This window comes from Marmota monax, unplaced genomic scaffold (assembly GCF_021218885.2).
Source record: "Marmota monax isolate L192 unplaced genomic scaffold, Marmota_monax_Labrador192_F-V1.1 WCK01_AAM20220418_F8-fsc00050, whole genome shotgun sequence".
In the NCBI taxonomy this organism is placed as follows: Eukaryota; Metazoa; Chordata; class Mammalia; order Rodentia; family Sciuridae; genus Marmota; species Marmota monax.
The window spans coordinates 4,042,245-4,062,738 of NW_026694552.1; the positions used below are offsets into that span (position 1 = coordinate 4,042,245).

The 20,494-nt window shown below is 35.3% G+C and overlaps 1 protein-coding gene across 5 annotated transcripts in view; it reads left to right on the forward strand.

Annotated features, from left to right (window-relative positions):
* Il1rapl2 (interleukin 1 receptor accessory protein like 2) overlaps positions 1-20,494 on the forward strand; it is a 1,002,166-nt gene that overhangs the window by 633,990 nt on the left and 347,682 nt on the right. For all 5 annotated transcript variants that reach the window (XM_046420860.2, XM_046420861.2, XM_058571609.1 and 2 more), the window contains one exon: positions 9,256-9,409. In XM_046420860.2, the coding sequence (XP_046276816.1) occupies positions 9,256-9,409 (154 nt within the window). The remainder of the gene's footprint in view (positions 1-9,255; positions 9,410-20,494) is intronic.

The window sequence follows — 20,494 nt, forward strand, 5'->3', positions numbered from 1 at the left end:
CTGCAAATGAAATTATGATAGGTTGAAGGATTAAATCTTTTTATATACATATAAATATTGCAAATTGGTAGAATTTAATTTTTTTGAAAATTGACAACATGATTACACAGTTTATATGTATGAATGAGTGAATGAGAATTGCCAAAAATATTTGGAAAAACCATTCATATGAGGGAGCTTATTCTACCAAACACTAACAAGTACTGAAAAATAGCATCGATTAATAAAGTAAATTTAGAACAAGGGGCCGGGATTGTGGCTCTGTTGTAGAGCACTTGCCTCACACGTGTGAGGCACTGGGTTTGATCCTCAGCACCACATAAAAATAAATAAAGGTATTGTGTTGGCCTACAACTAAAAATATTTTTTAGAAATTATTACAGGATAAAAGAGTAATGGAATAAAATAGAGAATCAAGAAATGGTTGTAGAGGGGGATAATGAATTATTAAAAAGTGGAATTGACATAGTTGACTGTTTACTTGGAAAAAATAATTCAATATCTGACTCATATACTCTAAGAAATTTCCAAATGAGCTGTAAAGTAACCTACAAAAAAGTGAGTTTAGGAATGAACAGTATTAAATACCATCACTCACTTTAACAAGTTAAATTGCTAAAGATAAGAGTTTTATATTGACTTACCTTCTCACATATTATGACTGTTGTTTTTATTAAAGGGATAAGAAATGTTCATCTGTGACCTCATAAGACCACAGTCCAAATGACTAACACTTTTTGATCAAAAAAGAAGAAAAAAAGATTTCACCAAAATGCTTAAGGCTTTTGAATCAGGTTTGGAAATATAATAAAAATAATCTATGCCTTCTTTTGTACATAAAATTATATTCTAGCCTTGAATTCACAATCTTGTAATGAGAATTTTCAGACACTTTTATCCAAATGAATTAACTGAAATGCCCATGAAGGCTTTAGTTTGGTGCGTCTTGAAACTGCTACCAGTGATATATACATTTTAATATCCATTTGTCCTTGTTTTTATTCCTACTTACATCATTTAGGTGGGAAAGGGCTTATTTACTTCTTATAAATTATAAAATGTGTTGGTTAATATGAGAAGAAATGGTATTTGATATATGTGTTAATCACTGTGCTTTAAGTCTCAGGACTTCCATTCTGGTCAGCATAGTATCATTAAAATGGATAAATAATGTTCCTAGGCTTAAATTTCTCAACATGTAAATTAGATGCAATAATATCTCTTTATATCCTAGACATGTGATAAAAATTCATGACTAAAGTCCTTATTTGATATTTGTTGCAATGACAGAAATAGAAAAATTGCACAAAAGTCAGTAATAGTTAATAAGATATCTGAGACTCTAATTGGGAATTTAAGGTTGAGTTATTTTATGCCATATTATTCTGTATAATTTACAAATGAAAAATTCATCCCTTTTACATGTACAGTTTGATTCTCTGTTTTGAAAAATATATACCACAATCAAGATTTAGAACATTTCTATCACTCCAAGTTCCTCCATGTCTTTTTATGCTTAATCCTCTCCTCTCGCAACTGTCCTTGTTTAAAATTTCATCTGCTTTCTATTCTTATAATTTGGCATTTACAGAATATTATATAATTACATGATATATAGATTTTGTGTCTGGCATGTTTTCTTTAGCATAATGCATTTGAGATTCATCTATATTATGACATGTAGCAATAGTTCCTTCCTTTCTATTGCTAAGTGGTATTACTAGTATTCCACTGTATATTTGTACCACTGTTTAACCATTTGCCACTGGTTCATGGCCATTTGGGTTGTTTCCAGTTATGTTGATTGGGGACAAAGGTGTTTTAAGATTGGATTTTGATTTCATATTTTCTGGTTTTATCAACATGATTAGTTTTTGTCTACCTTTACTGTCTTTCAATAGATATGCTTTAAATTTTTCAAATTTTAAGAGTTTGCTATTAATATTTCCCAAATTATTATAAGAACACATGCTTAGAAGACTTTTATTATAACCTTAATGGCATATAATAGATAAAAACTCATCAAAGCAAATCAAAACTTCTTAAGCAGTGTACTTCTTCTAGTATATCTTCTATATAACCACAAGAATGATCTTTTAGAATGTACATCTGATCAAGGGATACTGCTATTTAATGAACTCCAGTAGAGTCTATAAAACCATTTAGCTGACATCTGTTTTCTATCAAGTGTTTACAGGGCCTGACATTGTACCAAATATCTTCTTGTATTACCAGAATTAATCAATAGCCCTTTGAGATAAGCTACACAGTGGCAGAGGCACTAGGATTCTAGGATTTGAACCCTGAATCTTAGGATGGGACTTAGGGCTTTTTTATATCTGGACATAGTCACTCCCAACAGAGAAAAAGCATTTACAATTTTGTTTGTTTTCATGCTTTTTCGCTTCTGAGTACTTCTTTTTATACATGTTATTTTTTTCTGTCTGATATGTCCTACTTGCCTATATTTTATATATTATTAAAACTCAGCTCAAATGTTCATCATAACTACATAAACAACATTCTTTGCCCATACCAAGGCTGCTGTAATAAATGAATCAACCAACATTAGAATTCAAATATTTTTTTTGTTATTTCTCTTCTTATTCTACTATTTTTATTCCCTTTATCATTGTTACACTTTTGTATTTGTCCTACAATTTTTGGATATTTTATCCCATTTTTTCATTCTTTTTTCCTTCTTTTCTGTTTAGAAAGTTTCTATTGACATTATCTTCAAACTCAGTGACTCTTTCCACAGTTGCTCTACTAATACGTCCATCAGAAGCATTCTTTATTTCTTTTCCAATGTTTTGATATGTACCATTCAATTTTGATTCTTTCTGAAATTTCCATTTCTCTGTTTATATTATCTATCTCTTCTTGCATGTCGTCCATGTTTTCCTTCAGAGTCATGAACATTTTAATCATACTTATTAAATTTCCTGTCTGGTAAATATAAAATCTCTGCCAGATCAATCTAGTGTGGATACTTTCTTTCTTTTCAAATGTGCGTGTGTGTGTGTGTGTGTGTGTGTGTGTGTTGGTATTCCTTGTAATGTTTGGTTGAAAGCCATACATGATGTACTGACTGGTAAGAGAATCTGAGGCAAATAATCCTAATCCTTTATATTTTTTTTCTGGCTAAGAGTTAGAATGTGTCTACTATCTGTTATAATTGGAGGTATTAGGGGTGAAAATTTTCTCTGATTTCCTTATTTTTTACTGTCCTGTTGTCTTTATTTTTTTTCTAGAGACTTATTCCTTGATAAGGCCTGAGTTGTACAATTCTTTCAATGTTAAACCCATATTATTAGACAAAAGCCTTCTGAATGTGTTGGTAAGGTATAGGGCAAGGGAAAGTGTACTATAGTTATGTGATTAGGTCTTTGTCTTTTACCCTGACTTGTGTCTGGGCTATTACCTCCACAACTACTTCTCATCTTTATTCTCATCCTTCACTAATTGGACAGGAAGTTTAGGGGAGCTGGAGCTGGCTATTTTTCTTTCTCCAATTTAAAAGCTAGACAGGGCTGGTGTTCATGCCAGATGCTGGCTGCAGCAAGGCAGTTCTGCAGTTCTGTTCCTAGTGAGCTGTGAATCTATGTATTGTCCTGTCTCTCTAATTTTAAGAAGGGTAGGTGGGAGTTTTCTCTGTAACATCTGTTACTTGATGGTTCTGAGAAGAGTTGTCAATTTTCAGGGTTTTTTTTCAGCATTTTTCCTTACTGTGAGAATGGTGGTGATGCCTTCTAGGCTACTTACATGTCAGACTGGAAACTGAAGTTGATCCCAGCATAGTATTATAACTTTGGGTTACAGTATTGCCTCTAGACTCCTCCAGAAATGTCACATTAACTCTTTATGATAATTCATATGCCATAATGGATTCTTATATAATCTTAAAACAGACTACCAGGGAATGAACAATAATAGAATAATATTTAATATTTCTTGAGTGATTTTAGCATATGATACCTTATATTACAGAGCATTTATATATATTACCTCATTTAATACTTATAATCATCTCAGTTGGTAAAGAATATCACCATCTGTTTTCTATAGATGAAGCAACTGAGGTTTACATTGACTTAATAGCATGTTCAATAATATAGAACTTGGGATTCTGGTCCAAGTGTTTGAGTCTAGACTTTATTAGTTCAATGACTGTGGGCTACAATTATAGTTTGGATCTGGATTGTACTCTAAAAGCTCATGTATTGAAGGTTCAGAGGTGGGGTTTTTAGGTAGTAGTTTGATCATGTGAGCTCTGACCTCCTCAGTGGATTGGCTAGCTGGATAGCTGGATGGACTATTGGGAGGTAGGACCACGCTGGAGGAAGTAGATTACTGGGAATGTGCCTTGGAGGGATATACCTTCTCCCTAGCCCCTTCCTCTCTTTCTCTCTGCTTCCCAGCTGCCATGCACTGAGCAGTTTTTCTCTGCCTTGCCCTGCCACTATGATGTTTCTGCCAGCCAGATAATGATGGACAAATCTTCTGAAACACTGAGCCCAAATAAATTTTCTTCCTTTAAGTTGTGACAGGTATTTTGGTCACAGCCATGAAAAACTGACTAATACAGCTCCCAATCTTAACATTAAGGCTACAAAGATAGAGTTGGAGAAGTACAGATTGGGCAGGGAAGGACTCCTTGGAGTCGTTTATCCCAGGTAAATAGATTAAAGAGAGGGCTAAAAGGGGCAAGTATGCTAGTCAGCTTTGCATTTATATAACCAAAATACCTGACAAGAACAACTTAAGAGGAGGGAAGTTCATTCTGGTTCATAGCTTCAGAGTGTTAGTCTATGGTTAGCCAAATCCATCACTCTGGACCCAAGGTGAGGCAGAACATTATGAAAAAGAGCATAGTGGAGGATTATTGCTCACCACATGGTGTCTGGGAAGCAGAAAGAACAAGGGGAAGAGCCTATAGGGAAGATGAAACCTTTAGGGCACACCCCCTGAAATGACCTACCTCCTTCAATCACACTTTACCTGCCTACAGTTTACTACCAAGTTGATCTATTCAAATTAGAATGGACTGATTAGACTGCAGTTCTTCTCATCTAATCATTTCACTTCTGAATATTCCTGAATTAACACAGGAACTTTTGGGGAACACCATATATTCAAGCCTTAACAGCAAGGTTAATACCTAATTTACAATTGGGTTTCTAAATATCTCTTCCGTATTCAACTTGCAGAAAGTTTGGTTCCCTAAAGTGTGTTAGACATATATGAGTGCCTCAAGGGATAGGATAGACTCTAGAGGAAAAGGGAGAAATTGTTCTGAAATCCTGGGTGTTGCTATTCAAACAGAAGTGCTTTGGGGATCTGAAGTTGATTGGCTTGTGGTTGTACAGCTGCTTTGTGATACTCAGAACCAGAAGAAATATTTAAATCAATCTTTTTAATATACTTATCATGAGGAATGAGTTGTGTGTAGTGAATGGCACAAACACAACCACAACCACAAGTCAAATGGATTAAAAAGCACCTGTGAGTATGAAGGTGGTATCTCATAATTAGACTGAGTTCAGTCGTTAATATTCAAGGTGGAAACTCCCATATCCAAATATGTCTGGCAATATTTCACTTCAATGGTCTTGGTCAATAAATGTTTTTGTTGTGTATTCAGGGTTCAGCAACTTCTGTCATGGGATGTCTGCCACCCAAAGAAAAAGGGAAGGAAAGAACCTGGGCTTTACATATTGCCATTAAGTTAGCCAAGCAAGGATATGTATAACAAACTGCTCTGTGAATGGTCAGAGCACTAAATGAAGTTGCTTGTTAAATATAGGCAACTTCATAAAAAATGGTCCTCAATCTTCAAGTTGATAAAATTTATTTTAATAATCTCGGGGCAATGAATAGTAGGGAATTTGCACATTGAGGCCAATGTTATCTGCTTGCACATAGTTGAGTCTTTGAGAGATATCCTAGTCTCAGAGAAACAACCATTTTGAGACTTGGCCTATGTACTTCAAACTTCTTTGCCTAACAGGCTGTCAGAATTAATCTCTCAACAGGTCTGGGGCAGTAAGGTATGGTGACATTGATTTTCCACTAGGAAGATAAGAGTCAAGAGAAAAGCAGAGACAACTTTTAAGCTTAATAGCCAGTCACATAGGAAGAAACATTGCAAATAATGGGTTTAAGGGCCTGAAAAACATCTGAACTTCTATATAGACACATCCAGACCTTAGTAGAATGGCCAAAAAAGTAACTTTGTGAATGGTAGATGAAAGTAAGTATCAGGATGATCATCTACATGGAATAAAGGGAGAGGTAATTTAAAGGTTCTTCTGACCAAAATATAGTTCCTGATACTACCTGCTAAGGTTAGTGTTGGAGTGGCCTCTTACGATCTGTATGTTTTAATGAAAACACATAGATATAAAGAACTTTTAATGCACTGCATTAAAGTATCATCTTGCTGGTGGATAGTTAACCAATTAGTGAAGATTTATTTTTATATGATTAGTCCATTAGCACCAATTTTTACCATCTACAGTCAGAAGTTCTGGAGAGACATGATCCAGGACTGGAAAGGTTTAGAAATAAAAGCAATTTCTGTGCTGGATGACTGCTATATATAGTGCTGCCCAACAAGATATAATGAATAAATCCTGCAAGCCTCTAGGTTCTGGCTGCTCATATGGTAATTAGTATTATCACCAAATTGCAGAGTAGGAAATTGAGACCTAAGGAAGTTAAGCAAATTTTCTCATGATCACAGAACTTGGGTGAACTCTGGTTTTTAACCTAGAGGTATCTTCAACCTAAAGGCGGTTTTCTTCTTCATCTGTACAACATTGTATCCAGAGGGTTAGAGGTAACCTGAAGGTGGCATATTCTTATGCCACAGTTTTCAGAAAAAAAAAGAACAAAACAAAAAACAAACCTATTGGATACAAATAATCCTTTATAAACCTGGATGTGGGGACTTGGAAAGTTGCCACATTGGATTATCTAGATCTGTCTCAAAGAACATATAAATATTCCTGGCAGTTCTTTGTCAGGAGTTATTTCTAATGCTTATACATTCTTTAGTTTTTACTTCCTGGGAGAAATTCAAAACAGTGAGCAGGGAAAATGAAAATGGTTAGAACTAATTGCATATGGACTTTGCCACCAAATGACATGAGAAAACAATAACATTTATCTTTGAATAAAATGAGTATGTGGGCTCATTTGCCTACCCTCAGCTCAGTTTTCATTTTCCTTTCCTCTCAAAATGCCCAGAGGGACCATATTTTTGTTTAATGACCTTCAGAATGATTCTTTAGAAATCTGAGGCTATCAGAGTTGGAAGCAATGCGAAAATAATTGTGGATTATTATTGTATGACGACAGTGGCAGCTGGGCTGTTTTTTCCTCTCTGTTCAGACTTTTTTCTTCATTTTCCCAGAAACCTTATATCCCAAGGTTTAACTCAGAAGCAAATCTCATATAGGTGATAAACCTTGCCAGACATGGTATGTAATATAATTTCAGACAAACCCTTAACTGTTCTTCCGAAAGACCCTAGGGAGTAAAGCAATCTTATATCTAGATGTTCTCCATAATATTACTTTTATTTACTCTCTGAAAATGTGTGTGGGTAGTTGTACTGGACATAAAGCAAGTGTATCTCTTAAATATTATACCTGTGAACTTAAGTGCTGGTTTTTGTGTTTTCTTGTCAAAACTCCTGCAAACAGAAGAAAAATTGTTATGGTCAAACACTAATATGAGCATTTACTCTCTCAAATCATTTACACACAGACACTCACATCTGAGGCTAGAGAGTCAGCATAGATTCTAACTTTCTGTGAACACTTAGGATGTATTGAGGAGGGTGTGGTTGAACAGGAGTAGATGCAGATACTGTAAATGCTGTAATGGAGAAAGTGGAAAGTGCTTTTTACTATTGTCCAATTACTCTGCCTCACAATTTCTTACCTCAATTAAGAGAATCATAATTTAGATGATAACATATTTTTGCCTTGTTTAGCACTCCCTCACAGCTATCCCCTATGCTGTCACTGATATTTGTATAGTGTTTGGTTATCACTTTGGTTGAAAATTTGTGGTAAGTAATAGACAGACTGGGACAGTATGTCAAAGTTGACTGAAGTTGTTGCTAAAGACAATGCCACGTGGTCAAAAATTCTTGAATATTCTTACATAATTTGTTATTGCTTGTCACTCTCTGGAAAAGTGTCAATGTCTGCAAAAGTGTTATGCATTCCTTTCTAAGGTAGTCCAATCCCAGTAGTAAGACTTGCTCACATTCCCATCAGAGGAGTAAAACAAATTGGCTTCAAAACTCAAACCATATTCTCTGGTCACTGAGCATACAAAATAGGTGGATGATTTTTTTCAATGCACATCCTTATTTCCCCTAGCTGCATTTCTAGAGAATTCTTTCAACCAAATTTTCTAGACGCTTTCTTGTAGCCTCATAATGGATATCTTGACCACAAGGAGGGAGGCTCTGGAGTATTTGTATTAGTTTTACAATAAGGTGGGATTAATGAAAGAATTATAAACTTCCTTGCCAAATAAAAAGCATTTTATGAATGTTTAATAATGCTTAAGACCCCCTGGAGTAAGCTAAATGTCTAAGTGAACCATATCCTCTTAGGAATCTTAGGGTTAGGGTGATGGTAAAAATTGGTGCTAATGGACTAATCATATAAAAATAAATCTTCACTAATTGGTTAACTATCCACCAGCAAGATGATACTTTAATGCAGTGCATTAAAAGTTCTTTATATCTATGTGTTTTCATTAAAACATACAGATCGTAAGAGGCCACTCCAACACTAACCTTAGCAGGTAGTATCAGGAACTATATTTTGGTCAGAAGAACCTTTAAATTACCTCTCCCTTTATTCCATGTAGATGATTTTTTTTGTACTTGACAGGACATTATATATTTAGCAACTTTTAAGGTTCTACTCTACATCTCTTACATTTAGGGGACTTGTATGCTTTTCTAATTTTGCAGAATGCTTCATAAATCTTCTGGCTATTGGTGCCAGGTATTTCAAGTGGCTCTTAATGTGATGGGTGATTATATTTGAATGAGATAAAATAATATACATTTGTGATGTTGCTTGGTCATTTATTTAACTCCTTAGCTACCTATTTTGAAACTAAAGAGAAGAATGCAAAAAAAAGTGAAAGCAGTAACTTGCCAGCATGAAAATATAATGATGTGAATATTTATTTTTGATTTACTTAAAAATATTTTCTCTTTAGGAATGCAAGCCAAAAATGTGGAGAAGTATAATAATACAGAAAGGAAATGCTCTTCTAATCCAGGAAGTTCAAGAAGAAGATGGAGGAAATTACACATGTGAACTTAAGTATGAAGGAAAACTTGTAAGACGAACAACTGAATTGAAAGTTACAGGTAGGAATTGGTTCTATTAAATACAGCAAATTAAATGCTAAATGTAACTTGATTTGGGAAGAAAGAGTTTTGTTCAAGGAGGCAACTTTCTATGAACTTAGAATTGGTTGCAAATCAAACAGTTGGAAAGCATACTATTAATAAATTTCACTGAAAAGTGCTATATGTAGAATATGAACGATTAATTTAAGGATCAAGAGCCTAATGTATACATACATATAACCATATGGTAAGTTTATATGATATTTTAGTGCAACTGTATTTTTCACTCTGACCCATCACATGATGACAAGTATGGAGTATTCTTTTTGTGGCTTCATATCAGCAATCAAAAAGTTCTGGAGTTTGGAGCATTTAGGATTTCAGGTTAGGGATATTCAACCTGTATTATGTAAATACTTTAAATATATAATAATCTCACTTATATGTAGAATCCGAAAAAAGTCGAATATACATCAAGAGAGTAGGTGGGGCAGAGAAATAGAAATAGGGAGATGTAGGTCAAAAGGTATATACAAATTTATGATTATGTAGGAGGAATAAGTCTAGTGATTTAACATATAGCATGATGACTAGTTGATACTATTATAGTGTTTGCTTGAAATTTGCTGAAAGAATAGATTTCAGGTACATTTAACACAAAAAAGTGAAAAAATAGCTTTATGAGATAGATAAATTAATTTTCTAGACTACAGTAATCAAGTCACCATATATATGTGTATATTAAAATGTCATGCTGTATACTTCAAATACATATGAACTTCAAATACATATGATTTTAAAACACACATGTGTATGTTTGTATATATACATATACACATTTGTATTTTGGATAAAATCTGAGCTATGATGAACTTTGAAATTATTAAGACAATTGCAATATTGATTACATTGATTTATTTATGATTAATGTATTTGGGCATTACCTGTTTAATCACCTAATGTTGACATCAACCAGGTAGTTAATTATCATGGCATTGCTAAGGGTAGGAATACATTTTTTTTCTATATTTCTTTTTTTTATGTCTGGAAGATCTCTTGGGGTAGTTTAAAAATCAGTCAACTTGTATTAATACTTGCTGAATTCAGTGCTAAAACCCATATGTGTATTTAAATTTGGGGTTTTTTTTGTCCTTTCCAAAATTTTAAGTGAGAGTTTACACACATTTTGTCCACTCTCTATCATAATAAACGACAGTTTTACTTTAGTTTGAATTTGGAGAGCACCTTCTGTGAAAGTTTAAATAGTTCTTTGGATTAGAATGGCTGTTCTTCCCCCCATGGACTTTTTAAAATTTATTTTTGTTGGTTCTTTTTAGTTATACATAACAGTAGAATTAATTTTGATATAATTATACAAGCATGGAATACATCTTATTCTAGTTGGGACCCCATTCTTATGGATATACATGATGATGGGATTCACTATGGTGTATTCATATATGTGCATAGGAAAATAATTTCAAATTCATTCTTCTGTCTTCCCTTTTCCTATTTCTTGTTTCTTCCCTTCATCCCCCTTTGTCTAATCCACTGAATATCTGTTCTTCCCCCCTCCCCATTATTGTGGGTTAGCTTCCACATGTCAGATAAAATTTTCAACCTTTTTTTTGGGGGGGACTGGCTTATTTCACTTATCATGCTAATCACCAGGTCCATCCATTTACTTATAAATGTCATAAAGTCAACCTTTTTATGGCTGAGTAATACTCCATTGTGTATATACACTACAGTTTTTCTTATCCATTCATCTGTTGAAGGGCACCAAGGTGTGTTCCATTCTCATGGGATTTTAAAAAATAACTATCATATCAATCAGGCCAATCCCAAATTCCAAATATTTGCCTTTGATTAATTTCTGTTTTTCTCAACATGAACTAGACTTCCTGGACTCATTCATGGTAGAATATTCAATCATAGGCAGTTATACATCATTAATAAGTGATCTGACCATGGACCATGCACAAAGGCTATGGCATTGTCACTTTGACTACAATCACCAATACTTATCAGATGCTTGGGAAACACATTCGTTTTGCAGTCACATTCGTATTTGGTTTATGTTTAAATTGAACCATAATAAATTAAACACCAAATCTCCTTTACACTCTGATCTAATAAAATATGATAGCAACAATTTGCATCTTTATTTTTATTTTAGAATCTAGAAAGGCAAAGCTACAGCCACTTTTTGTGTATCTTATGAGGTATTGATTTATTTGCTCTAAACTTTTAGTATAATTGAACTGTGGGACTCAAATTTCATCTGGATCCCTTACAGAGATTCAGATTTAGATTTTTGGTAAGTACTGAGGTTTGAGCCCAGGTGCTCTTTACTACTGAGCTACATCCCCAGCCCTTTTCTTTAAAAAAAAAAAAAGAGACAGGGTCTTGCTAATTTGCCCAGGATGACCTCAAACTTTTAATCCTCCTACCTAAGCCTTCTGAGTTTCTGGGATGACAGTCATGTGTCACTGTGCCCAGAAGGTTCACAAAATTTAGTGTACATCAGAATCATGTGGAGAGACCCAGGAAGGATGAGGAGAAAAATCTTCAAATACAGATCCCCATGTCTTTCTCTCTGATTCTTGTTTAGTACATCAATAAGATAAAGAATTTACTTACCTTTTTGTCCAGGCATTTGGGTATATGCTTTCTAAGAGTTATTCTTTGAGAAACACTAGAAGAAAGAATGGTGCTTTTGATTTCTTGTAAGCATGTTGGTTCACACACATAAAACAATCATATTTCCATAGACCCCAAATTGTATCCCTTAAACTTCTAAAAGCTATCATGAATATCATGGTCATTGGTAACCACAGGAAACATGTCAAGGGATTATGTGGGTAAAGCAACCTCAATAAATGAAAAGTCATTTATTTACCATTCAAATAAAAAATATACTAAGTATATATTACATGCTAAGCAATGAACTAGATATAAGAAAAATTCAAATTTAAGTCATTATCTTTGGGTCAATGTTGATTCACGTGAGAAATATGAAGTTTAGATATTAATAGTTTAAATGTTATGCTTCATGTAGAAACAAAATGGTTTCTTGAAATGGAAGCTCAAGAGGTTGCTGTGTGAAAGCTGATTCTTTTTGCAATGTATGCTATACTGGCTTTGTATGCTGAGTATTATGAAAACAAAATTAAACAGATTGTCCTCTCATAATTCAGAATATAAAGCTGGGATTATTTAAAGAGAAACATTAACTTATTTTGAGTTTAGGAGTATACAGGCATAGGGTAAGAATTTCAATGTGAAATTAATGGGACCTTTTAATTATAAAATTGAATAATATGACATTCTATAATATGGAGTATTGAAAATATACAAGCTTTACAAGATTTTCAGATTTTTAAAGGTTTTTTTTTAAAAAGTTATTTTCTGGCTGTTCTCTTAAAATTGATATTTCTGAGAAATATGTCTATAGTAAAACAAGTGTTCTCTTAAAGTTTATAGTTGATATTTATTTTAAGTAGATCAATTATAAAAAGATTCAGGTATTCAAAACTGTTAAGTTAGAAGGTAACAATGTGCTTTATGAAATTATTCATTCATATAAAATAATATGCTACAGTATCTCCTTTTAAACAGTTACCTTTTTACTACATTTAAATAGGATTTGCTTTAAATGCAACTTGTCTGGAATACTTTGGTTATATAAATCTTAGTATACCTGTGTGATGTTATTGTGGAAATTTCTTTTTATAGTTTTGGAAGCTGCAGATGAACAGGGAGGCTATAAGAATAAATAGACTTGTTTAGGTCATTTGCCAATGATGAATACAGCCGGCAGCTTTATATCCCATGGCATATTTTAGGTAACTATTTGCTATTTTATAGATTTCCCCTGTATTCTCACATTGAATTTGTGCAGAGTGCTAGTTAAAGTGATAAAGAAAGACAGGGGAATTGGTTAAAACAATGTGAAAATGTAGAGCAGGTGATAATGGAAGGAGGAGGAAAGGAGTGGGAGAACATGAGCAGGGTAATGGAATAGGGTCTCCTGGGATTACAGGACAAGGTCATCCTTGAGAAGGTCAGTGGTACACATAAATTATGCGGATGTTAAAAAATGAATAAATGCAGGAAGCCATCACTAATTAACTTTATCTGGAAGATAATTCACAGTTCACATGACAAATCTTTCACAAATTCATGCTTTTATGAAGCTTTTTAGAAATGAGCATTGGCTACTTAGAAAAAAAAATCCCAATAACCTGTTATCTAGTGAATATGCAAATAACACCCTTCCTCTGGATTGTTGTAGATATCTCTAGAGTTCCTGATTGGAGTTTTTTCACATATTGGGAGTAATCCCATAAACATTGGTGTCTGAATGCTATGACTAGAGGGTTTCTTTTATGGATATACTTCAAAGATTCGATGCTTGGTCACTGTAAAGCAGTGGTAGCATAGCATTCTAGATGTGCAGAACTTTGTAAAACTGCAAAGTAGAATTTGGGATCAGTCTGTGGTGAAGATGTTCAAATGCATGACTTCAGCAAGTGCTTTTAATCTCCACTTTGCAAAGTTTAACAGTGGTGCATTGTTGCAGGTTTCATTTAGACTGCATTGTTAGAATAAACTTCCTCTGGTGTGGAAAATGGTAGCAATATACACACAGGGATAAATTTCACATTCATGTTGGTGATCATGGTGTTTGTGGTCCTTACACTTAGTTCCTTTATGCCTCTGCTGTTAATGCTGAGACACTGGGGTGAGAAAAAACATGGAATGTAGTGATATGGTTGAGAGTTGGTGGAATAAATGAAATTTGGTATTTTGATTAAGGATAATACAACAGGGGAAGTGGTCTTTAAGCCAACAATTATATAATAATCATGACCGGGGGACCCAGACAGTTAATGCCTCTTTTTAGAGCTCACTATGTGGTATACATTGTGCTTAGGGTTTTTCATTCATTTTCTCATTTAATATTCACAACAACCATAAGACAGTGGTTATTATTATTGTCCCCATTTTACAGAAGAAGAAACTAAAACTTGTGAGATATGCTGTGCCCAGGGCTATGTGCTTTGTAATTATAAGAGTACAGATATGAATCTAGGTCTTTCTGACTCTTAAATATAAATTTTTACCATCACAAAGAACAAGTCATATGATTTCATTCACTAAACATACATTGCCTATCTTGAGAATAAATACCAAAATATTTGTCACACATCTTTCCACTGAAATATTCCTTTTAGAACATGTACCATTTGGTTTTTAATAATTCTGTATTAGAGCTTAAACACCCCTCATAGGGTACACTTGAAATTTTGAGCTTAGTCCTTAGCTCTTAATCTTTTTGTTTTGGTACCAGTGATTGAACCAAGTGGTATTTAACCACTGAGGCACATCCCCAGCTCTTTTTAAAGTTGCTTAGGGCCTCACTAAATTGCTGAGGCTGGTCTTGAACTTGTGATCCTATTCCCTCAGGCTCATGAGTTGCTGGAATTACGGGCATATACTGCCATGCGTGGCCTCAGTTAAAATCTTTAGGAATGAAAAGCAGAATTGAATCAGAACTGAGGTTAATGCCAGAGAAGTAAGAAGGAAAAACAAAAATGCATGAAAGACGGAATTTGCCAGATTTCATGTTTTAGTGCCTCATTCCCTATTAATTTGACATTTCATATTGAGGAAAAAATAGACTCAAATAGGTTTACTGAAGTTATGATAGTGATACTGAACTAGGGTAAGTGAAGCAATGGAGAAGCATCTAGTTAAACAGTATGGTTCAGTTGGTAAAGATCTGTTTGCACATAAATCAGTGCCTGCTATGTGCAACAAGTAATTCAGGATCCAAGTTTTTTAATGTGGTTCTGAAAGCAGACAGTAGGGAGATGGAAGAATGATCCCCTGGGAACCTGTAAAAATATTAAATTTATTCAAGGGAACAGTGTTCTGTGGAACTCAAATTCTGAGGGAGATTAACAAAATTTTTAAGAGATTTCCAGGAGAGGAGAGGAGAGGAGGGGAGGGGAGGGGAGGGGAGGAAAAATGAGAGGGGAGAAGAAAAAAGAGGCTATAACCATTTGTTTATTTGCTAGATGAAATTCAAACAATTTTATTTTTGCAAGTCATCCCAAGGAAGCTTATTGCTTATAATATTCTAATATTTATTAATTTACCAAAGTGAAATGGCATGCATTTTAGGACATTTCCTAAACTTGTATGACCATATAACACTTTTTTCCCCTTGAGAGCATTTGAGGATGCTGTTTCCACAGAATAAACATCAGGAAAGCTAAGTGAATAGCTAAGTGAGTACGTAATTTATTGGGATCCTACTAATGCCTGTAACTTCATGGTTTCAATAAAATATTTATTGGACACTTACTTTATATCACAACTATAATTAGTATGTTTCATTGTTTGTCTTATTTTCCTAACAAGCCTTAAAGGATGGCATTTGTTGATCATTTCTTTTCTTTGTTCCCAAGTTCTGAGTATATAGCAGGTTTCCAAAAATTATTATTTGTAGCTTTGTCTGGAAGGGTGTTTATTTGATTGGTGAGTGCTTTAGTTGGGTACCAATAAGACAGCTTTGTGTTTGTAGAACAATTTATAATTTTGAATCATTTCACTCCTGTTGAATGAACATAAATTTACAAATGAATTTAAAATCATTTTACATTCTGTTGCTCACAAGCACTTTATGGAGTTAGCAGCAAAGGTGATATTATTATCATTAGTAGTACTACTAGTAGTAATAGTAGTAGCAATATAAATTTTTAAAAGTGTAAACTATGGCTTGGAGAAATTTAAAAACATTTGTCCTGGGATGGCAGGTGTTAAATAGTATGGCTAGAACTAGAACCACCATATCCTGAATCTTAGTACATGCTTTTATTACCTTACCCCCCGCCTTTTATTCTCTCTAAAGTCCCTTAATCCTGGGTGCTGGGTCAAAAGAAGAGATACAACCCTGGAAGGATTGAAAGTTGGTGAGTCCCGAGCTCAGGTATAAGGGTCCCTAAAATAACCTTTAATCTAAAATGTTAGTATGTCAATCAGTTGCTTTGTCTTTAAGAATAATTGTTAATTTAATAGGAAAAGCATTTGGATGGCGGAGTTCCCTACTCAATATTCAAATATTTCTAGCAGCCAGGTAGGTCATGTATATGAGTGGTGTAGACCAGGTGTTCCAGGCAATAGGGAGTGGCAAATTGGAGTATGCTGGCTGCACCCATTCAGCCCTAACTGATTGCTGCCAGGTGAGACTAAGAATCCAATATTGCCAGGTCTCTAATTTTGAGGAGATGTGGAAATCTGGTTTTTATGTGAAAATCCCTGGATCGTAAAGCACTCTATGGACCAAATAAAGCATGCTTGTGAGCTAAATCAATTTGGGCCTGTTTGTGGCATTTTCCTTAAAATATTTGTTTCAGTAGGACATTTAAACAAGCGACTGACTGTGTGGCTTGCTCAGAATCAGCTGCACTATTTCCATCTTCAGTAGTGAGTAGGGAAAAAATGTAAAACCCTGAAGTAGCCTAGAGAGAAGTTAATACACAAACTGAGAACAGCACTGGGAAGCTATCGTAATCACACCATCCAATAGACTGGTCGATCCAAGTAGAGAGTGAAGAGCACAATTTATCGATGTAATACTACAGGAGGGCTATTGACAAATTGATCACCTTACAGAGATGGGCGATTTAGATGATGAAGCAAGTTGGTCTCAAATGTTCCAGAAAAATAAAGAGCTTGGCCAAGAAAGCATCCACCTTAAAGTTGCTCTGAAGCAGTGTGATGTGAAGCACAGAAAGAAACAAATCATTGGCATATGTTCTTTCTCCTCCATGTACTCTCTGAGCAGCCAGTTAACATGATCTGAATGTCTGTATCCTGATTATCACATGAAAATGGATCTCGTTTGTACCTTTTTTGTGACTTAATAAAAAAAGACCTCAGCAGTCAATAGTACTTGGCTGCATTAAGAGAACTTTTCACATGACTTACTGTGCATTTCATAATTGACTGTTCTTTTGCACGCTTGCAGGTGCAAAAATCTCAGGACTAAACTGGCTCGCAGAAGCTTCATTACCTTTCCTCCTAGGCCTCCTTTTCCTTTCCTGTGTTACTCTGGCCATTGCAGTTACCAAACCTTCCCTCAATGGTATCTCTTTCCCTTATTCACCTATTTTAAATATTCTAATGTCCTGTCTTCTTTGTAACCCATTTTCTCAGATCTTTGTTTTCTTCTGGAGCTAATCTAATATCTCAATAAGTATAGGAATCTGTGACTGAAAAGAGCCCAAAATTTTCCTTCTCAGCTAGCATATTTGCAATTTAATAGATATTTCAATTCTGTAACTCATAGGCATAACTAATGCTGTGAATTTCTGGCAAATTGGCAGAGCCTGTGGGAGCCTTTCCCAGAGTGTCATGATTCCTACCCTGCAGGTGGCCACTTGTTCTCTCTAGAAACAAGGTCAACCCTATTCCTGACCTTTAGGGACTAGGGAGAAAAATAACCTGCTTAGGATTACTGGAAAGGAGGATTTTGGGTGTCAGTTTAAAGAGTGATTTTTTTTTATCAGTCCTCCTCAGCCATTCTTATTGAGTCTCTCCTTTTTCTCCCAGATTTTCTTCACTGTGCCCCCAACCTTTGGCATAGAGACGTCTAGTAACCCTATAGTGACAGCCAGGGTCAAAGAGATTGCCAGTCTTTGTCCTAGGAAAATGTGTGTGTCATGTTTCTGTGCCCTATAGGGTGATGAACTAACACTATTAACTGTCCCATCCACAGAAAGACAGTCTTGTTTTTCTGCAAAGCCAGGGACTATGAGAACATTTGTTCCTATGGACTTATTTTGCAAGCAGCTGTGTAGGGGATCAGCTTGGAGAGCTGGGAGTGAACAAGTTGGAGCATATGACAGCAGGATATGGCAAATGTGCCCAATCCAGGCCAGTTATGCTCTGATGGTTCGCTTTCAGTATCAGAGGTGATCTTTGACTCCTTGACTATCTTCTCTAGCACCAAGTTATTGCTGGGAGAGGAGAGTTTGGGGGAGGGTTTGAATTATGTCTCCTAGGTTGCACCCATGGGCACAGATTTTTCTAGGTCCATTATGTTTATGTCTGATAGTCTTGGCTACGTTGTTTTCCCCTAATTTGGAAGCAGTGATTTGAACAAGCTGAGAATATTCTTTTTTAATTGCTTTTATTTTTTAAATACATGACAGCAGAATGCATCACAATTCTTTTTTTTTTAATTTTTTAATATTTATTTTTCAGTTTTTGGTGGACACCTTTTTTTTTTAATTTTTTATTGTGGGTTGTTCAAAACATTACAAATTTCTTGACATATCATATTCCACACTTTGATTCAAGTGGGTTATGAACTCCCACCTTCACCCCATACACAGATTGCAGAATCACATCAGTTACACATCCATTGATTTACATATTGCCATACTAGTGTCTGTTGTGCTCCGCTGCCTTTCCCATCCTCCACCCTCCCCCCTCCCCACCTCTCCCCTCCCCTCCCCTCCTCTCTCTCTACCCCCTCCACTGTATAACCCTGAGGGTCTCCTTCCATTTCCATGCAATTTCCCTTCTCTCTCCCTTTCCCTCCCACCTCTCATCCCTGTTAAATGTTAATCTTCTTCTCCTGCTCTTCGTCCCTACTCTGATCTTAGTTACTCTCCTTATATCAAAGAAGACATTTGGCATTTGTTTTTTAGGGATTGGCTAGCTTCACTTAGCATAATCTGTTCTAATGCCATCCATTTCCCTGCAAATTCTATGATTTTGTCATTTTTTAATGCAGAGTAATACTCCATTGTGTATAAATGCCACGTTTTTTTATCCATTCGTCTATTGAAGGGCATCTAGGTTGGTTCCACAGTCTTGCTATTGTGAACTGTGCTGCTATGAACATCGATGTAGCAGTGTCCCTGTAGCATGCTCTTTTTAGGTCTTTAGGGAATAGACCAAGAAGGGGAATAGCTGGGTCAAATGGTGGCTCCATTCCCAGCTTTCCAAGAAATCTCCATACTGCTTTCCAAATTGGCTGCACCAATCTGCAGGCCGACCAGCAATGTACAAGTGTACCCTTTTCCCCACATCCTCGCCAGCACTTGTTGTTGTTTGACTTCATAATGGCTGCCAATCTTACTGGAGTGAGATGGTATCTTAGGGTGGTTTTGATTTGCATTTCTCTGACAGCTAGAGATGGCATCACAATTCTTATTACACATATAGAACAATTTTTTTCATATCTCTGTTTCTATACAGCCACTTTTCTAAGGGGCTTACCAATTATATTAATGTCCTCCAAGATCTGCTGCTCCTGATACAAAGATTTACCCTTATACATAAATACCACATAGAATTATGGAACTAAGAGTAGGGTTGTGTGCTTTCACATAGATGATCACATTTAGTCATCCTAAAATCTTATGAGATATGTTATTTCATCCCTAATTTACAGATATGGAAATTTCTCTCAGCAAGAGAAACAATAAAAGAGGTAAATAGGGAGCCTACATCATGGGAACAAATTTTTACTCCTCACACTTCAGATAGAGCCCTAATATACAGAGTATACAAAGAACTCAAAAAATTAAACAATAAGAAAACAAATAACCCAATCAACAAATGGGCCAAAGACCTGAACAGACACTTCTCAGAGGAGGACATACAATCAATCAACAAGTACATGAAAAAATGCTCACCATCTCTAGCAGTCAGAGAAATGCAAATCAAAACCACCCTAAGATACCATCTCACTCCAGTAAGATTGGCAGCCATTATGAAGTCAAACAACAACAAGTGCTGGCGAGGATGTGGGGAAAAGGGTACTCTTGTACATTGCTGGTGGGACTGCAAACTGGTGCGGCCAATCTGGAAAGCAGTATGGAGATTCCTGGGAAAGCTGGGAATGGAACCACCATTTGACCCAGCTATTGCCCTTCTTGGACTATTCCCTGAAGATCTTAAAAGAGCGTACTACAGGGATACTGCTACATCGATGTTCATAGCAGCACAATTCACAATTGCTAGACTGTGGAACCAACCCAGATGCCCTTCAATAGATGAATGGATTAAAAAAATGTG